This window comes from Vidua chalybeata, chromosome 4, assembly GCF_026979565.1.
Source record: "Vidua chalybeata isolate OUT-0048 chromosome 4, bVidCha1 merged haplotype, whole genome shotgun sequence".
Taxonomy (NCBI): Eukaryota; Metazoa; Chordata; class Aves; order Passeriformes; family Viduidae; genus Vidua; species Vidua chalybeata.
In genome coordinates this window covers 57,211,421-57,232,801 of record NC_071533.1, presented here as the reverse complement: position 1 = coordinate 57,232,801, position 21,381 = coordinate 57,211,421, and the positions used below count along the sequence as shown (strand labels likewise).

Sequence of the window (21,381 nt, the reverse complement as noted above, 5' to 3'; positions counted from 1 at the left end):
AATGTTCTATTTCTGGAGGTTCTAGTTGCAGTTTCAGATGTCTAGCATAATACTGCAATACTCACTCAGATAAAATTGCCATTTTTTCCTAAATGAATGTCAAGTAAAACCTCAGGGTTAAAGCTAATTTATTAACAGTATTTAACACTCTCTGTAGCTCAAAACTTCAAGGTAAGCTTGTTACTTTTGCCTCTGGCATATGTGCCAGAATTCTTCCAAAACTGGACTGAACAGATCAGACTAAATGATTTGTCAAACTTTGTATTCTCCCTTCTACAGCAGTAGTAATAAATGTGTACTAATATAACAAGACCTTTAATCTAAAGGTCTCAAACCTCTTGGCATACATGAAGGAGAAAACAGGAAAATTCATCCTGTTGAATCAACAGTCCTTTCACCTTTCAAGACTTTTAATGCTTTTCCTGCTAGCATTTACTAATGCTCAAAGGTGTTTCTGGTTAAAAAGATATTTCTACTTCCCTGTCTGCCATCATCCACAGAAGTCTGAAAAAAATGTACTTAATGGTGGCATAAGAAATAATCAATTTAGAAAGAAGATTTTTTTTTTTGTTCAAACTGTAAAGAAACAGAAAACAACATCATGTCTAACTCTTTCCCTCCTTCCAGATTTATCCTAGTCTGAAGGTATCTCTTCAAAGATTCAAGGCAATATGCTCCAGTGGTATGTAAATCAGCCTCATTCCATAGACTTAGAAGATTTGAAATGTATGAGTTGAGCATGTGTCCTTCAGAAAATATTTCAGTTTTATCCAGTTGATACTGAATTTAGAAAATAAGTTGCTAATGACACTATCTTCTTACTTCCACTTCCACAAATAATGTAATTCCTCTTCCACTTCCGCAAATAATGTAATATTTTACATTATTTGTTCCTAAATGACTGCATTTCTTATACAATAAATCAGAAGAGTACGCCATGTGCATAAATTTTCATGTGTTTATTCTTAATTGTCCCTGAATGTCACCTAATGTACCCACAAAAAAAATCAAAATCTTCCTTTCTTTCCCTCTAACACTTCCAATTTCTACAGAGCCAGGATAATTTTCAGTATTGAAACAGATATTACAGATTGACTTGATTAAAAACAAAAGGCTTATCTGCATCTCTGTCATTCATTGTATCCTCTCCACTCTTCTGTAAAAGATAGAGGTTGTTCTGCTACAGATCTACACACAGAGACAATGAAATCTGAATAATGTTGGGTAAGGTGTATTCAATTCATCCTCTGATCTTGTAAAACAAAGAGATAGGAACTGTATTAAAGGCTAAACTCCCTCTAAGAACATCCTCAAAGAAGTAGCTCAGAACTCTGCATCATCAGCAAAATGATAGTGGCAAGCAAGATGTGAGGACAGATGGTGAAAACAGTTAAGAGCTGCCTTGGAAGAACACAGCTGACTGGGCTGACCTTGCTCCCTGCAGAATTCTGGGGCTCTCTTCCTCTAAAGGAAGAAAATCTTCTTTCCCATTAGGGAGCAAATTTTGTTATTCTGTCATACTCCAAATCTAGACCTTCAAAGTCTAGACTTATTTCTTATCTAATACACAAGATTGCTGTCACAGGGCTGGGGGCATGTCTGGTAGGTGAGTTTATGTGATGTAAAGGACCAAAAGTATCAGAAGGAAGTTGAACAGTTGAGCACAGAGCATGGCTGGGTGCTTCAATTTCAGCACTCTGCATCAGCATCTCTCCTGCACTCTGACCTAATGTACCAAAAGCAGCTGTTTGGCAGATTTCCCATGAGATGCCTACCTCTGAAACTGCATCTGACACATGATGCAACCAGGAAGGGTCTGCTGAGCTGTGCTGCAAATGTATGAGATACACAGCAGTGAGGGCGGGCAGGCAAAGTGCAAGGTGAGAACCAATGGCCAAAGTCGCACGGCTCAGCACATAAAACTTCACAAGTGTAAAGGACACTTCATTAAAAAATGTCACTTGGTACTGCTACAAGAGTCATACAAAAAAACTTGATTCCAAAACTGCCAGCTCAGGTCTCATATCGAACCCTCTTTATATCCATACACTCATTGGTAGCAGCAGTGCCTAATTACTGTTGTCACAATTCTGGGCAAGAAAAGTAAAACTCTCTTCAGCCAACAGATAAATTTGACTTCAGTCCTCCCTCAAGGAATAAAAATTACAGTGTTCAAAGTGTTCTCCTAAAGAGTTACTAATCACCTGAACTCTTTCTTTAAAGCTCCCAGCATTATATCACTCCTATTTCCATTCTAAGCCTCTAAAACTGCTTTACTACTTAAAAAGCATTTGTATCAACATGATCTTTAAAAGACCCTCCTCTCCCAAATTTTAAAGAATTGATAATTTCCACTTTCTCAGGCAGAGATTTGGATTACAGTCTCTACCTGTATTCGCTCCTTCAGCTTCTGGGAATGCTTCTTCCTCTCATTTATCTTCTGGCTTTTCTCCTCTAGGTCTGCTTCCAGCTTCTTTACCTGCTGCAGCAAAAAGCCTTCCTCAGTCTCTGAGCTCTTCTTTTGCTCCGTTTCTCCTTGTTGACAGTTTGTTTCTAGCACAGATTGCTGCATGGCTATTTTCAAAGTCTCTTTTTCTGTCTCACAAGGGGCTCGCAGTTTTCTTGTTTTCTGAGTATATTCTTTAGATGTTTTCTGGTTCTTGCTCTTCAGGTTTTCCATCTCATTCATTACAGTGTGCCTTTCCACACTACATTTTTCATCTGAATTTATGTTTTTATCTAGGTTTTCTTCTCTAAATGCTTTGCATTCATTTAGCAGTCCATCAAAGTCCTGATTTAAATGTGGAAGTTTGTTTTCAAAGCCTGCAGTGGTATCTACTGTGTCTGTAGAAAGGCCCATCTCTGCTTTTTTCTCTTCTGTTCTTGACTCCTTCTCTTCTGCTTGCTTTTTACACAATATTAACTCTGCTAAGGCTTCTTCCTTCAATCTCTTGTGTTGTGCTACTGCAATTTCAAGGGCCTGAATATGCTTCCTCAGTAACTGTTCTTCTTCAACTTTGCTTTTACACTGGAGAACTGTTTCTCTTGTCTCAGCAAGAATAGTCTGAATTTCTTCTTCATGAGCTTCTCTCAAAGCCTGTATACTGTCCTCATGTTCATCATTCTTAGTGTTCAGGGCATATATCACCTATCAAACAAGAAAAATAGAAAAGCGAAGTATCTTGTGAACAATAGCCATTAATCCAGTTACTGTATTTATCAAGGTGTTAAACACTAGAAGAGAATTACTGCCATATATTAATATTTTTTGGAGGTGCTGTCTCTTTGTGTTGTTTGGGGTTTTTTTTCCCCACTAGGAAGAAAAGGGACAATTATAAACTGGAATACCTTATAAAAAGGGAGACAATACTGTGACAAACAGTATTTTTTTCACTTTTTGTCAGAAATTTCTTTTTTATTCTAGGTAAGTTGTAATTTCATGTCACTAGTTTGTTATCTCATACAAACAAGTTGGAAGGAAGTTGGGTCCCTTCTCTAGCTAACTGACTCCTCATCTGAAGTCCAGTTCATCTGACCTTCACTGCAGCAGGACCACTAAAGGCCACATTGCCTTTAGCATGACAAAGTGCTGGGGACCAGTAGTGACAAATCTGAACAGTGAAACCTGTTCATGAAACCTGACATGCAGTTCATGTGGACCAAAATTACTTCTTGAAGTAAATGGAACTATGAAAAGCAGATTAAATTCTGCACTCCTGACTCCAGCCAAAACACCACAGAAGATGCACTCCTGGAATCACACTCCTGGCAAGTCAGTTTGGTCAGCATTTCAGAGTAGGTATTACCCAACTGCAAGCATCTTTTGACTTGATTCTGAGAAGTATTCAGACAATGTGTTTCAGGGTTTTTTCCCCATCATTTCAGTAACAGCTATAAATCTCAAAACAGCTTTTAGCAGATTCAAGCAAATCTCTGATGATGATAAGTAATTTTTCCAAACAACTGATTTAAACCCTTTAATGCTTTATTTTCTTTTATAAAATGCAGAATAATAATTCTCATGACTGCGAGACCATATTACCCTAAGCAGGCTTCATCTGTTACCATAACATACACCAAATATCTCTCACAGAAGCTGTTGTACAAGCACCCACTGCTGCTTCAAAAAAGAAAACACTATTAGAAGCCCACAGTAGCCTGAAATGAAGAGTAAATGCCCAAGTTAAATTTACAGCGACATATAATTGCACAACAGAATAATTGCCTTAAAAAGACACATGCTTGTCTTTTCACACCTAGATTAGGACATATAGGGGCTAATCCAGTTTCTACTGGACATAGTTATCTAACTCAAGGAGAACAACATATTATGTATGAAGGTTTTTTACTTGCTTGGTTGGTTAGGTTTTTTTAGGGATAAATTACTGCTCTAAAAAACTAGGTTTTGAATTTGTACACAAGTTTTAACAGATATTTCCAGTCTGCCCTGAGCCCACAGAAGTTAATCAAAAGATTCTTAGACAAGGCTTGAGAAAATCATAGCCTTAAGTAAGTAGATAAATAAATAAATACAGAAACAATGACACCACTAATTCTTTAATTATGCTAGTGTTGTGGCCCTATAATCTTCAAGCCTTTATCAGGACAAGTCTCAATTGACAGTTCAGTAAGTGTCTTGACCAGAGTAAGTGTCACAAGCCTGCAATGTGTTCTAGAAGTCTGGATTCTGAAGATGCCTTCAGAATTATTGAATTTGCTTGTCTGTGTCCAACCACTTTTTGTGCTATCTGTATATGAATAACATGTTGAATTTCAGTCAACCATAAATGAAAGCAAATACACAAATACATCTTGTGTGTATTCAGCTTCCTCCCTGGCAGTAATGAATTAGGTACAGAAGCCTTAAAAAGTCACAAATGCAAAACACAGTCCGAATACATTTCTTGATAAACATTTGACAAAATAGAATAACAGCATCATATTTCAGAAGCATATCAGACAAGAAGTTATAGTCTACATTTAGATAGGTATATTTTGGGGCCTTAGATTACAAGCCACTAATTCCTCTCTGTTATTTTTAACCATTTTCCTTTGAAATTGAGAGTTACAGTATAATAAGCAGATTTCTTCATCTCACTAACTAAAATCATTCTATGATCAGTTCTTATCTATTCAGGAGACAGATATAAAAACTCCAAGGAAATTATTCTTGCCCACATTTTCCACACTGAATGACCAGTAATTAGGCTGGGTAATTCTTCAGTTAACTAGGTCATATGCTAAAACAGAAATGAACATCCCACCTCTGTGACTCAGACTTTCACTCAATGATAAATTTATCTAGTAAAACACCATGGCCTGTCTCATGCTATGTTGTGTTCAGGAGTCCTCTAAAATCTGACTTAATCATACTGATTTCCCAAATTCCACTAAGCATTAGACTACCAGCAGCACTTTAGGAGAGTTATCTAAAACAATGGAAGAACCTGGCCTCCCTGCCCCATCTATTAATCCTACACTTCTGTTCAATACTGGTTAGAACCACAGGGAAGCATTTTGATTTGCATGTCCTTAAATTTAATCTTCAAGCTTGAGTGCTGAAACTGACTCCTCCATATCTTAACCTTCTTAAAAGATTTAGTTTTGAGACGGCTGCTGCTCTCTATTTTATGAAATTCAAGCCTTTCCCATGTGCCTTTCACTCCCTACTGAATATAGCTCCTATATTCTGATTCCAGACACCTCATTTTGAAGACTGGAGTTATATGAGATGAATCCGGTGCTTTATGTGCTGAAAGGAAAAAATACTGAAAAATTATTTCAGACCTGAACATTGTGAGTGCACACTAATGTGGTATAAATCCTTTAACAGCTGTGTTGATAAACAGCTTTTAAAAAGCAGCTCTAAAACTGATCATTTGACAGTACAGACAGAATAGCTTTCAAATGAAAAGAGCACATCATTGCTCTCGGAGTCGCTACCATAATACCAATGGCTTCTGCCTCCTCACAGCTCTCCAAAACCAAATGGATTGGGAAACACTCTACTGAATTTATACCACCTGAGTGTATGGCAGATTTGTAAAAAAAGTATTGCACATATATACTTGAATACCAACAGTGCAGTGAATGTGAATGCATCTTATTTGTCCTATTTTATCCTCCAAATGCTGTAAATCTAAATAGTATTTCCTTTCTCATTTTCCTTATGGTGATATAAAATAACAAACAAACAAAAAAGCCCCAAACCAAAATAGAAAAAGAAAACATTCAACTGCTTCTTAACAGTGAAGACAGAGTTAAAGCATTCAAACCAAAAATTACTCTCTTCCTACAGTAGTGTTAAATACTATTCTTAGAGGAACCTGACTATCATAATGAAAAAAAAATGGTTCTAGCAGGTTGCTTTTCCAGCTGAATAAGAAGTAAGACAATTTGGTATGGAAGGTGGAGTGAGGATACTAAGATGAATCAAAGAAAAGATCAAAAGATCACAAATATTCTTCTTTCATGCCCAAGCTAGTAGACACAAAACCTTCCTGACAAAAAGAAACAAAAGAGTGAGAAAAGGCCCTGGATGAAGGTGCCAAACAGGGTACTCCCAGCAGCATGCTACACAAAGCAGGGAAGGAGAAAAACTTCTATTACTAAGGAAGAATTTTGCTAGAGGCTCACTGATGCCAGGTGACTCCATGCATCATCTCCTTTTCACTAGTAGCAACAATATCTTGTCTTCACTAGCAGGTGAATTTGTTTCTTTGAACTCATCCTGTCTACTTGCTGAGCAGAGCAGAGTGAGGTACTGATAAACACACCAGCCTTAAGTGGTCTCTTTAAAAGCAAAGGACAGAGAAATCATAAAAAATAACTTCAGTCATTTAAACAAATGGCTCCTCTATGCCTTAGCCTCCTTTGTCAGCAACTCTACAGGCTTTCTAGAAAATAACCCACCTCCCACAATTTATTAATTAATACTCTAATCAGCCTCTCATGTTGTAACACTGAAGAATAATGTCCTGTAATTAAGGTACAGGCCTAGGCTATAATTACCTACAATACTGATCCCATTTTACATCTGTGCTGATTTCAGACATTGGTGATAAGTGATAAATGATACTGCTCTAAGGTATGATGTGGGACCTAAAGAACTAAGTTTCAACTCTCTCCTTGTATTCTCTGTGGTTCCCTGAAAGCACAGGAATAATTTCATGCATCCAAATATTTGGAGCAACTGTTCAGAACATAAACATATATGTAGTTGTGTAGCATGAGAAAAGCTTTAAACTAATTGTCACTCCAAACATCCCGAAGTGTTTGGAAGAGGTGCATGGCTTGTATCCTACACCAGAATGAATCCTAACTACGATAATAAAAAAAGATTTTGCTCCAGGTTTTTTTTATTTCAGGGTGAATCTATATCCTTTCATCCATGTTAATAAAGCCCTTGAGACCCTGGAAGAGTGAGGTGGTGCAGCACAAATGTAGCCAATGGCCCTGTACAAAATCCACCTGTGTTCAGATGATCTCATGTCTCTTGGGCAGAAGCTCATGGTGCAATGTCTCACCCCCTGAATGTGACTCAGGCTTGCCTTATCTAGAGATTCACAGCAGAAGAGGGGAAGTTGATCTTACATTCTTCAAATTTGAATATATCACCCCCTTTCCTATACATCCCATGTGTTATACAGTCAGTACAAAAAATACAATGACATACTAAAATGTATCAAGAAAGCATAAGCATAAAATGTCTACAGGTTTCTAATATATTTTGGCACGTTTTTGACTCTTTCTGCCACTCCCTTTGTATCCCTCCCCCCCACCTTTACTTTAAATTTAATACAAGAAAATAACACAGCTACATTTATTTGGTCCCATCTTTTACCTTTTTGTTTTTCTCCTTGGTGTAGCGCAATACTGAACACAGAAAATGGTAGTTTAGTGGTTTATCTATTGCACCCAATCTCTCAAGTGTGATCTAACATAAAATGAGCTCTGGCCTAAATTTTACTAAAGAGACATCCAGCTCATTTGTATTTTACAGTTTCTAATAAGCTACAAGAATAATTGCCAGGCAATTTAAGAATTAGAAAGGTAAAATTATATTGCAAGAATATTTCCACAAGCAGAGCAGGTGCTAAAAAAGACACCAATAATTTCGGCACAGAAAAAATATACTGCAGAACCACAAAAGTTAATTGGGAGTCCAGGAAGCGTCTTGACTGCAGTAAGTGTCACAAGACCAATATGTGTTGTATAAACCCCAAAAATGTCTCCAGAATTACTGAATTTGTTTGTCTATGTCTAACTGCTCTGTCAGATGTATAATGTGCAAGAAATAGAAGATCTGTCTGACAAATTTGTCCTCTGTCCATTGTTGTCACTGTAGACCAGGTGAATTTTTAGTACACAAGTGAAGTCACCAATTCTGTGTCAATAGAAAAAAAAAAGACCTTATTTGCATGAAATTCACTGATAACTTAGTTCTGGTTTTTGTTACATATCAAGCTCTTCTAGGATATAAACCTATCTAAAACTCATAGAAGTTTGATCTCTATTATGCTTCAAAAATATAAGCTAATGCATTTCATCAACCAGATTTAAATACAGTGGTGATAGAACTCATTTGCTAAAATAAGTCTATTTTGTGAAATGTTTCATTACCTCCCAGACTTTTAAAGAGTCTAAACTGCAGACATATATTCAGTGCTTTCAGAAGTCTTGTGTCATTGTCTTGTTAAATGATTCTAGATATTTACCTGAAATTTTATGCTTCGAAATACCTTCTGATTTGCAGATTACAATAAAGCAACATTGTCCAATTTTACAATAGATACAGTACCCAAAGAGACTTGTCAAGTAAGTTCTCACTTGATTCCCATGTTTTCAAATATTTACTTTAAATATAGTAGGATTTGAAAGTCTTGGAAATGTAAGTTGTAGAACTGTTGATTTAATTACAGCTCAAGGTGGAAGAGATTTTTCCCAAACAAATACATGGTTTTGTAGAGACAAATATTATAATTTATTTAAAACACAGTATTTATTGCAAGCTTTGCCGTTTATGTAGATCTGTGATAAGCATAGATAAAATGAGCCATATTTCTTCCTAATCCACACTAAAGCATTATACAGATTGGATCAAATTTTTACTCACTCTCCTGTAGTTTGCATTCTCAGAGAGGATTTTTTAAAATTTAAAATATTTTTTATACATTCTAGATACTTTGCTAATTAAGAAAAGAAGCCATCAGAACCCTCAGGTATCTATGAATTTATAATACCAGTTTCTGCTCCTACAGGCACCAAAATTTAAGTTCTTGCTACTATAAGCAAATTCAAATAAAAGATAACAGGGATTCAAGAAGTGATTGTAAAATGTATTGAATACAAATCCAGTTAGGGCAAGGAAGTATTAAGATACTCTGCCAGTCTCTGGAAAATCTCACAGATCAATGAAGGCAATGAAACTTTAGACAAGAACACCGATGCATGTCATATTCCTGTAACTCTCTGGGGGCACCATCAGAATCAGGCTGTTGTCCCAGACAGACCTCAGCATAGTGGTTTTTGAAAGATAATTTTCTTTCAGTTTCTCTCCTCATTTTCAAAGCAGCGTTACTGGACCCCAAGTCAACATAGTGTTATGAAGATAAAGGGCTACATAATAATATATATCATAATACTACACTCTTCCTTATGTACCCAGGATATTTTTACACAAACATTTCTAACAGTAAAATGGAGCTAGATTGAATACAGCCACAACTTATGTTTCCATTTCAGGAAGATATTCTTATGAAGCATGTGCTGGACACCTTCTGGGATTGCACCAATGATCATAAACCCAAAAAAATTTAACCACCATTTATTATCAGAAAAAGTGGAAGCAGTCTGCAAAGAGTGTAGCAGCAATGCACCAAGTTGATTGCAATGTCTACAGAAAATTCATTATTTTTATGAAATGCTAAGGCATATTAGTATCTTAGTAAAAAACATTTAAAGGCAGCTCTTCTATAACCCTCTAAGAGGGTTTAGAATTACAACCAGTTGGTGCATAGTCACAGCCAGACGCTGTAGCTTCCAAAGATAATTAAAACAGAAAACTTCTCTGGTAGTAAACTCTTCTGTGTTAAAACTGTGTTTATTTTAAGTGCTTAAAAACCAAGTCAGACAAAATTCTGAATTACAACCACATAAAAAAAAATAATCTTCCTTCAGAAGAATTTCATCCAGGTCATTAACTTAAGAAAAAAAAAATCCCTATTTGAAAGCAGACAGACAGTTTGTAGTTTCTTTATTAAATAAAGACAATATTTCCTCAGGAAATATGTGCTCTGCTGTCTCCAAGCTTTGGAAGACAAATTAATATACACAAAGTAAAATGCCAAATTTGAACCAGCACAGCAAAGTTTGAGTTATTGTGCCCACTGGGGGACTGGATAACTGGATAAATTAACTCAGACTTGGTACTGCACTAACTACATTCACAGACTTCCTGCCAGCTTTAAGCACAAGCCAAAAAAAAAAAAAAAAACCAAAAAACCCAAACTCACATGCCTATCTGTTCCTACTTAAAACCACAGGTTAAGTAGTTTTCAGAACCAGAATAAAGACAGTCTGTGTACAGGCAGGAAAAACAGTGAGACACTTAGTGTGTTTAAAATATGACTGTAGAGGTGGCAATAGAGGGAGTTCTACCTCAGTGTTACAGCTGTTTCAATAAAACACAAAAAATATTTTAGGTAAATTAAGACGTGACTGCTGGGGGTGGGGTAGGGGGAAGAACATGATACTTTATGGAAGAAAAGTATTTTATATACAATATTCAATGCTGGCGTGTTCAAAAGCCTAAAACACATAGCTCAAAATATTTACATGAGAATTTCTTCAACTGACTTGGCACTGACTTCTAATTTGGGTATAATTTTCACAGCCGTAAAACATTGGCATGTACATACTGGTTAAAGGAAATATTAGGAGAGAGGTACTATTATAGCGTCACTGAAAAAGGTACTTTTAAACATTACCATTAAAAAAAAAGACAGAACATGAAAAAGCTATAAGCTTGCAATTTTATTTTTTGCAATTAATGGATCATTAGATATTTTATTGCCTATTGTCTGTAATTTGCATATTAATAATATGCAAAACTTGTATAAACATTAACTAGTGTTCATTGATAAACAGACTTGATTTCATTATGCACTTTCCATTATAAAGTAGTCATGGGTTGTCAATTACTAAGACCATCAGATTTTCTGTAAACTTGATATAATTAGTGCCAAATTTGTATGGTAAGGAAGTAATTCCATACATAGATGTCATTCCCATCCCTTGAATTAATTTAAATGATAATTTCTAGCTATCCAAATAAGATATTAGGCTTTTTCCCAACAGAAGTATGGCTTTAATACTGCTTTTGACTAGCTGATCAACACAATTTTATGACACTGCACATGCATTTAATAATCCAGGAGTTCCTTTTTAGGGAGGAACTTTCTGTAAGGAAAAACATAGTAATGACAAGTTAAGAAATCTTAGCCTGCACATTCTTGTCAGCTCATAAGCAAAAATAATGTTAGCTTTGATAGCAAATTGTACACAAAAATCATGAAAACAAATACATCAGAAAGTACTTGGGGATATGGATGGCTGATTTTGTTGGTCTTGTTAGCACATAATTTAAGCAGTTTTATAAATAGATTCTCTCTATTTGCCTACATGGAAATATTTTTTAATATTCCTTGCCCAAAGGAAAAATACTGTTGCTCCAAAAGCATAATCCTAGTTTTTCTTCTATTCTGCTTCATTTTTGTAGAATATTGAATATGTCTCTAGAGAGCTGAGATCAAAAAGCCTCAAGCACACAGGAGAGCTCTGGTAGCATAATAACTAACTGCACAACAGCTGAACCACTGTAAGCACTGGTTACTGAGTACTGTTAACACATCACAGCAAACAAGGTCAATAAACTTAAACTATGGGGAAAAGGCAACATTTTTCAACAGGAATATGAGTAGACCACAAAAGTGCTCTGTTAGAGGTGCCCAGCTGTTAGGTGCTTCCAGAATAAACCATTAAAATCTGCTCATATTTCATGTCTAAAACCAAGAAATGTCTGATAGCTTTATGGCAAATAAAGCAGGAAAGGTTAAAATATCTAATATGTAGCCCTGCTACAAGACACTGAAGTGGTGCAAACAGTCTGTGCCCCCACACACGTGCCAGGCCACTTGCTAATTCTTCAGTAGATTTCCACCCATGAGAGTGAAGCTAACGAAATATGAGCATATTAGTGCAGAAGTCAGCCATCCCTCCCTTAAACAACACAGGAAAGAGGGGTTTGCTTTTCTGGCTGATTTTCCACTGAAGCCTATTAAATAATGGTCATATTTTCTACCTTGCTGACTGAGCTGAGGGGCTAAACCTCCTAGTGGCTGCTGGTGATAGGCAGTGATAACAGATAACATTTTGAACTGCTGCACACAGAGTCATTAAGGAACATCTGCCTATGCTGCTGCTTCTGGAAGAGGAATACACTTGTTTCCCTTTGACATTTCTTTCCCCTAAAGGGAAAAAAGGGTTTGCAAGTGCATTTTACCAGCAATTAACTTTTCCTTGCATCAGCACTCTCTTCCTCTGTTACAACTCACAGTATCCAACATACATACACAAAATTTTTGCCAGACTAATCGACTTTCTTTTTAGTAACAATCTAATTGACCAGTAATATTGCAATTTAGAATGTGCTTCTTACAAGGCTCCCAGATTTGCAATGGAGAGTCAGATGACCCCGAGGGAAAAAAAGTACTTGAGAATAACTGTTCTCTCATTAAAAAATACCCCTCAATTGGTATCCAGGTATTTGTTTCTAAGAAGGAAACAGAACTACTTTGTGGTTTAGGTAGCTCTCTGATCACCAGGTTCTGTCACCTTTCTAGGTATTCACATTGGGCTTGGTTTCAGAACTGCAGTCCAGAATAGCAGGTCTGGTGTGAGCCCCACTGGCAGAGGTTTGAAAAGAAGCCTGAATAGCATGGATATCTGCAGTGTATCTAGTTCCTGTTAGCCCTGTCCAAACTGCCTCTCTTAATGAAAGCTGATCCTCAACACTCTTCTTCAAGAGTTCATTTGAATTTCTCAACCAATTTCAAGTAAAAAGGACTATGCTGAGAAACTATAAACACATGAAAATCTCGTAATAGCCAGTAGATGTTACGAATCCGCAACTTGAGGCAGCAGGGAGTGACACTCCAAGTCTTACAAAAGTCACCATGTATCTTAAACTCCACATCATTGCTAAACAGATACAGAAGTTATTGCTAAACAGATACAAAGAACTGGAAATGTATGAAACAGCCTGCCATGGGTCCAGTGTCTGACGGAGAAGTTTGAACATCATTACTGGTATTACTGAATAACTACTACAAAGTCATGCATTCTGCTACAATTGAATACAATATAAATACCCCCATTTCAAGAGAAGTGAGCTACAAAAAACTAGTAGTCTGTGGCCCAAAGCAAACAAAACATTGCTAAAGGTTTGTAATTTTTGCGGCTACAGCCAAAAACGTGCAGAACAGGAAAAATGCATGACTGAAGGCATGAAAAATTCCTGTATTCTACCCCTTCAAAACCAGAAGTATCAGGGCAGTAGAATGGGAGCAGCTCTCAGTCTCTGCCCAAATTACCCGTTGGGATTCCTTGGATCCCAGTATTCCCCTAACCAACATCTTAAGACATAATCAGCACTACATGCAAGGACAGAAACTCTTCACCTCACCCAGTTTGGTTCCTGTTGATACCTTTACACATTTCTTTGCCTTTGAGAGTAGGAGGAGAGCCCTAGTGACTATTAACAAAGTGAATGGATGTCAAGATCTATATCTTATACCTAATTTACATATTTTGTATTCATCTCGCCTGGCACAACACTGAGTGGATGATTAATGAGATCATTATCTCCTCATCAATGAAAAACTACAGTCACTGAGACAGGAAGTTGCAGCTGTGCAACAACATACAGCAGTATTGCATACTGGGTTAGAAACAAAAAGGAAAAGTACTATGGGACCATTAAATTTAAATTTAGAAGGGATTTCATTATAATCATTTGGACTGTAACATAACCAAGAAAACAGTGCTTTAAAAGGGAGCTCTCAAAATTCCTAGGCCAAAAATTATTATGACAAATTTCCCATATAGCCATTTTTCAGTTGACCTGATGTCAGATTTTGCTTCTTACGTGCTTGCTGTTGATACTGCATTAGTCTACACAGAATTCAGAAGGGAAAGCATGTGCCTTAAATTCCACTTATGCCATGAATTCTCTGTAAATGTAGTGTTATTGCAGAGAAAATTGCTTCTTAAAAGCCACATTCCAAAACAGAATTATTTGCTTTTCAGAAGTACTTTTTTGAGCCTCAGGTATAAATCATCTTTATTTCAGATAACTGAAAAGCATCTAGAGGGGAAATTCTATCAAAACTAAAGAAATCAACCCACACATGCTTTAAAAGTAGAAATTTAGCAAAAGACATCTTAAACAATGACTGCAATAAAATTATACAATGTATGGGAAGAAGTAAGGATCCTATTGTGTACAAATGCTATTAAACAAACACAATCAAAGAACCTGTAAAGTAAGTATTGGTATAGTACAGGAGGTATAATATAGGAAGTATATGTAATTAGAGATAGCTCTTGTTTATGTATTGATGCACATGATGTACACTATCATGTACAGTTATCATGAGATGAGAACAGTAGCCCTGTAACTAAGTAAGCCATTCTAACTTCAACATCTAAGTGACTTCTTATTCTTTGATCGGTATTTTCAGTCAATGTTTTTTCATCGCTAATAAGTCTCTATCAATTGCAGCAAAGCTACAGAACATGTAAAAGCTGCACTAGTAAACAGGGTAGTAAATATGTTTTCCTCACTGACAAAGATGCAGCATAAGAATAGGTTAATAGATAACTGCCATTTCCTGCATATTTTCTCTTATTTTTTAACACAGTGTGGAAAATATCGACTAGTTCAGTATTGACTAAAAGTTTAAGTACAATATACCACGTAATTTAGTCCCGTGTCTTCTCCAACTCCTTTTACAAACGTCATTTAAAGTAGTTCTTCTTATGGAAGGAATAATTAGCTGCGAGTCAGAGTACTATTGTACTTAGTACCACGCGTTAGCTGCAGCTTTGCAACAATATTACTTGAGAACCTATAAACTCAGATTATTTGCAGTCTTCGTAATTCTAGAAGAAAAGCGGATTCTGTCAATCCCTCTCACCAGCTCCCAGACAAACCCCGCGTCTTCGCGGAGCTGGAGCTCTTCCCGTTATGGTCGCACTGTGGTAATTAGAGCAGTTCAGTGCGAGGCGTCCATCGGCTGCCACAAAGGCAACCCCAAGGATGGGCTGCAGCCCCCGCGGGGGAACTGTGCGCAGGGAAGTTTGTGCACGCCGATGCTCTCGGCAACAGCCTAAGAAGAGAGGAGCCGCTTCCCTTCCCTCCTCTCAGACAAGGACACCAGAGGAGGCAATTCCCTGACACCCCCGGCCAGGGCAGCCTCACCTCCCTGGAAAGACTGCAACAGCGAGACTTACCTTAGTGAGCTGGGCAATCTTCTTGCACATTTTCGTGTGCATTTCCCGACTGCATTCCTCTGTCCAGCTGCTGCGAGCTGCTTTAGATCCATTGCAAGTCCCGGGCTGATGAATGTTGTTTATGCCAGAGGCCATTAGGCTTGAATTTTAATCACGTCTGTCTGCATACGCTCCGGGTAGCGCGATCCCGGCCCCGCTGCTCGCCCCCACAGCCCCCGGCGCCGGAGGAACTTCAGCCCCGACCAGGGCACGCTCCAGCCGCCGCCGCTCCCCCTTTTCTGCAGATGTCCCAGTCCTTCAGCAAACACCCAGGCGAGCAAGAAGAGAACAGCATGTGCAAGCGTCCTGATTGGGATTTTTTTTTCCCTCCCCTTCTCTTCAATGGTTGAATTTCCGCCAGGAGAAGACGCCAGCGGCTGGGTGCTACAAATTCCCCCGTGGAGACGCTGAGCCAGCCTAGAGACAGTAGCACAGACATTGCCGGGGATCTGTGGTGGTAGAGATTGCCTGAAGATCAGGTCATGCTGTCTTTTTAAGTGTCAAAGGACTGCAGAGGTCATCTGAGAACAGAGTGTTGGTACCTTTCATATGCTCTGTTATTTTGGCAATCCTCTCTAAACCAGGATGGGCCCATAGGTGATGAAGAAAACCTTTGCAACACAGCTTTTGCTGCTGTATTGAAAGCAGAATGGGAGCCAAGGGGCCCACGAGCACAGCTGAGCCCAGGACCTGTGGCCAGGATCCGGTCTGCCTGCCTTATCCAAGGAGACTCCATTCCCTTCAGTTATACTAAATGCACTGGAAAGAAAACTGACAGTATCACAGGTCTCTCTCTCTTTTTTTTTTTTTTTTTTTTTTTTTTAATGTGCATACTGTTTCAAAGAGATCAGGTTTGGACATGTAAAATAAATAAAGGGACAGAAAAGGCAGGAAAATACACACGCAAAAAAGGCAAGCTATTAAGATAATGGGATTTTTAAAGAGAATGCTTCAGTGAAGTGTTATGCAAGAAGAAAACTGTTGGTGAACATGTTTAAACAAGTCTAGAAGAGAAAAAGTAGGAGAAAGCCAAGTAGGGTGAAGTAAAGAGGTAGAAAAGAGGAAAAGTGAGAAAGGACAGATAAGCCAAGAGCTGCCCAACACCCCTGTGATGTGACACTGCTGCCAATGCAAGAGACCCCATGGAAATGCCGAGGGCTCCACCTCAGGCCCTGCTGACTTGCAGCCAGCCAGAGGGGTCATGAGGCTACTTCTGCCCTGCTGCCCCTACCTGGAAAGGCAAGCAGCTTTCCAGTCTGATCTCCTGGCAGTACTTGCCATCCTTCTTGGGTGAGAAGCTCCCACTTTGCTAGTGGTGGGTTTAAAAAAAGTTTCCTGAGGACTATCAGAATTGAGGAGGAAGAATATCTGGTGTCAGTTAATGGTAGGGCAGAAGGAAAACAGAAAAACCTTGGTGAGGGCAAAGAGAGACAAAGAACTGTTAGGAATAACACTCCTAAATGGAGAAGATCAGGGCAGAAGAATACCTACAAGGCAGTGGGGAGAAGGAACACTGTAAAGATGTAAGAAGATAAGACCTTGGAACAGGGAAACCAAACCCTTGATTGCCAGGAGAAAAGGAGATACTCTAAATCTCCAGAGGCAGAAAGAATCTTCACTCCAGGAATGAGAGGAAATGAAGACTGAGAAATGCAATGTATGAATGAAAATGATCACATTTGCTGATCACAGTTCCTGAGAGATGCTAAGCAGAGAAATTATGTTTAGCCCAAAAAGAACATAATAAGAAAAGGTGAGAAACAGATCCTTGTACAAAGGAATGACAAAGTACAGTTTCTTTATTCACTGGCACTAGTGTCCAAGACGCTGCTGGAACTTTTTCTGTGACTAGAACACAGGGACATGCCACTGCTAATTGTCTGATTAACACACGTACTCACACATAAGCTTAACTCTGTTAATATTTTATAATACCTTCTCTATCTGGTCATCGATTTGAGAAAAAGCCTGGGAATTTAATTATATGTAAGATTTTGATTAAATTGACAAGCTTATTAGGAGACAAAAGACAAAAGCAAGGGTTGGAGCAAAGTCCTAACACATTGTTTCTTCAGAAAAAATAGAATAAACAGTGAAAATAGAAAGCAAATTAAGAAAATTGTGAAAGTTTTACAAGTACTTACAAGAAGTTACTTGTGCTATCACAAAGGTGGACAGTAACATTTATGGTTGTTCTATTAAACACTAGACCTGAATGCAGGGGTGGATAGAGACTTGAGACACCTATATGGGCATAGCAGAGCAGAGAAGCACAGATCTGCAGATATATTGGAAAAGAAATAAGCTACTGAGATATCTTCAAGCAGGCTGTTCATGAATTTTGGGGCATTAGAGGGAAAGAACTTGAGACTTTGGTACAAGATGATGTTTTAGCAAAACATAATTTGTCACTAGTGAAGTATTCTCAGTCCAGACAAGACTTCTCAGGCAATACTTCAAAACCTGGAAAAGTTTCAATCAGATCTCAGGCACCAGAAAATTAATTCACAGGTGACTCAAGTTCATTAGTTTCATTACTCAAAAAACCCAGCTTAGTATCAAGAACAGAGTTTCAGCAGATAACGCCAGAATGTTTCAATGAGCATTCAGCTTCTTTTTTTCTTGTAACTGATCTAGGAATCACCTATAAAATAAGATGACAAAACAAGGATGTTGCAAAGCATAATCTAAATGCGTACTATACAAATAGTATCGTGAGAATCACATGGAACACAAGTAAATTACAGAATGTGTCCGAACTTGGGGCAGTAGAGGGCAAAAACAGTTCAAAATAAAACTCTAACCAGAAGATATGTGGATATTCTCAGTTCAGTCGAAGAAAGAACAGAGATAATTTTCTCCCAGGCTGAGCCTGGGAAACTTAGAGAAAAGAATTAAAACAATTATTATCTCTCTTTCTGTAACTGTTGTTTATAGATACGATTCTCCAGAGTGTGCTATTCATAACTTACCGATAGTGTGAGAGATTTTTACTCTGAGACCAATCAAGTCTCACCTTAGTGAGTCACATGATAAAAAGATGTGCTACTTTCATTAAAGCTTCTAATTCGCCTTCTGAAGACTGGAGTAATTTCTTTCCGTTCCTGACTCAACAGCATAAAAAATGCATACACTTCTGCTTGAATTAGTATTGCTGCATTAATATTTGGTTAAAAAAAAAAAAAAGTGAGAGAATTTGGTCATGTCACTGCAGTTTTTATAAGTCTTTGATTAACTGTACACAGGTCTGTAGCTTTGCTGTTCCAATATATGAACTAGTTTCCTTTCTGTAAAGGAACAAAAAAACCATAAGCCTTCCCTTTTTGATACCTCCTGCTTGTCGAACACTCAAACGATATAACTTCTGCAATCTCCTGACTAGCTACTAGTTACTATTAAAAGAGCCATACCTGCAAATTCCAAGACATTTAAAAAAATATATATTTCTGTTGCAAATGTTTAATACATAAGTTTGCACCTTTCTTTAACACATGAAAACAGCTTTCCTAAAACACAATTAATACAGCCCAATTCTTTCACTGTTTGTCTGGACAGCAGTGCTCAGTGAGATTTTTTTTTTAATATACAACAGCAAAGTTAAACTGATTCTCTGGATTACATTCTACTACTGTTTTGCAGTCCAACAAAGTTTGTCTTTGAAAATGGTAGAACAACAGTTAGTCATTAACTGTCATGTAATGTCAGACCTGACAGCCTGGGGCCCTGGGCACCCTGAGCTAGTGGGTGGCATCCCTGCCCATGGCAGCGCTGGGGTGGCAGCAGGAATTAGATGCTCTCCAAGGTCCCTGCCAACCCAAACCTTCCTATGATTCTATGTTTCAAATGAAAAAGCTGTATTACTAAAATTGACTTAAAACCTCTCAACTTTGTGTGCCAGTAAAGGAAGATACATGCCTGAGATTCTAATTCAATTCCTAAATCACTACCCTCATTTTTGATCTCCAATTACATTCACTTTGGTCCTAGAGTGAAATCAAAACACAGAATACAGGAACCATGTTCTTTTTTTTGACAAGAGGAAAAAAAAAAGGGAAATAAAGATAAAAATAACAGTCAGAAGACTCATAAAAGTTATGCCTAATTCACTATTCCATTTCCAATAAAACTTGTTTTGGGATTGAGTGCAAGAAAAATGACAAATATAAAGCATTGCCACTGATTCATCTTGGGTAATTACCCATGTTATGCATAATTACATATAAAAATATTATATATTACTATTTTATATTTTAATTTCTCCCCACCTCATAAAAGAGACAGGATTCCAAAAACAGCAGAAGGGCTACTGATTTCCTCATTAACTGAAAACATTATCTATTCAAAAATGTATATACAATTTTATAGCTGGCTTACATATATACAAGTTTTGGAGGAATGTGGACATAAGCTTCTATTGCATAATGATGGCTTGATTATGGATGAAACATTACTATGTTTATGTTTTAAATATGGAAACTGGAACCAACCAGACACATCAGATATAAAAGCCCTTGAACACCTAACAGGATAGCATCAACTTCCATTTTTTTCCTACTTCCATTTTTTATCCAGTGACCTACATTTAATACTACCACAAAGTAATTGGCATGCAGCAAGTTTGGCTTACCCTGTGGCACAGTATTTGCTCACATAACAGGACCAACAAAGGAAAGATAAAGGATCTAGAACAGTGAGTCATGAGAATTAGAACATAGCAGATAAGGTCACTACTTTAAAGGATAAGGAAAAAAGCTGGAATTAATAAAGTGCATTACCCTCCAGGGCACCATTCAAGGTTCAGAGTTTCATCATTCTTTTCTGGATAGAACTGTGGAATCCCACTGGCTATAACCTCTGTGCCTTCATTACATCTTTGCCCTCCTAGTCAGTCATTATACCCATCCCTCAGGAATAAGCTGGTCCTCACTGTGCCCTGAGAGTTAGCTCAGCAAGGAACTGAGGGTGCAGGGCAGAGCTGGAATGGATTCCTGGGCTCACAGGCAAAGGCTGTGGCTTCAGGCCTCAGGTGAGGCAGGTCAGGGCTCATTAAAGCTGATCAGTGCAGTCAAGGCTGCACTAAAGTAAGCTGTAAAATCTATGATTGCAGCACTTCTGTCAGTTGAACAAGGTATCTGGTACCACAGAAACACAACCAGCATTTGTGATCCTACTTCAGCATGTTATTTACCTGCACATGAAATACCATTTGTACTGAGAATTTTCTATTTCTACCTGTATATGCAAAGCCTAGCAGAAATATTTAAAGCAGTCTGTAAGAAATAAATCTCACATCCTAGATGAAATCCATGGTAAGGGACTCTGAGGTATTCTCCAGGGAAGGTCTTCTTCTGTAGACCTGAGATGCAGGTAGGCACAACTGGGGTGCTAAACATGTGAATCAAAAATCATTCAGTTTGCATTATGATTTCACTTAAAATAACTGTCCTGTGTTTTTAATGCCACAAGAATCACAAAGGTTTATCTCCTCATCTCCCTGTTTGCATCTTCTTGTCCACACACCGGGATCCTATTGCAGGAAAAAAAAATCTATATGAAGAATACATTAAATAGAAAGATTATTACACGTTGTATTTCCCCACAAAATTTAATATTTTTTAGATTTTTTTTTAATTTAAAAAAAGTTCAAGTCATTGATGATTTGCAGTTGATTATAGTGGTTTTGTAGAGTGCTTATTTCTCCTACATAAAATGAAAACTTTTAGAAAAAATGTTAACATGTAAGACTCTATGTTACTATTGTATTTGTGG

At 37.6% G+C, this 21,381-nt stretch overlaps 1 protein-coding gene across 2 annotated transcripts in view; it reads right to left on the bottom strand.

Moving 5' to 3' along the window:
* The window catches only part of FAM184B (family with sequence similarity 184 member B), a 36,755-nt gene extending 21,047 nt beyond the window's left edge, over positions 1–15,708 (bottom strand). For both annotated transcript variants that reach the window (XM_053941263.1, XM_053941264.1), the window contains exons 1-2: positions 15,574–15,708; positions 2,390–3,148 (exon numbers count right to left, since the gene is read on the bottom strand). In XM_053941263.1, the coding sequence (XP_053797238.1) occupies positions 2,390–3,148; positions 15,574–15,708 (894 nt within the window). The remainder of the gene's footprint in view (positions 1–2,389; positions 3,149–15,573) is intronic.
* Positions 15,709–21,381: the final 5,673 nt, after the last annotated feature.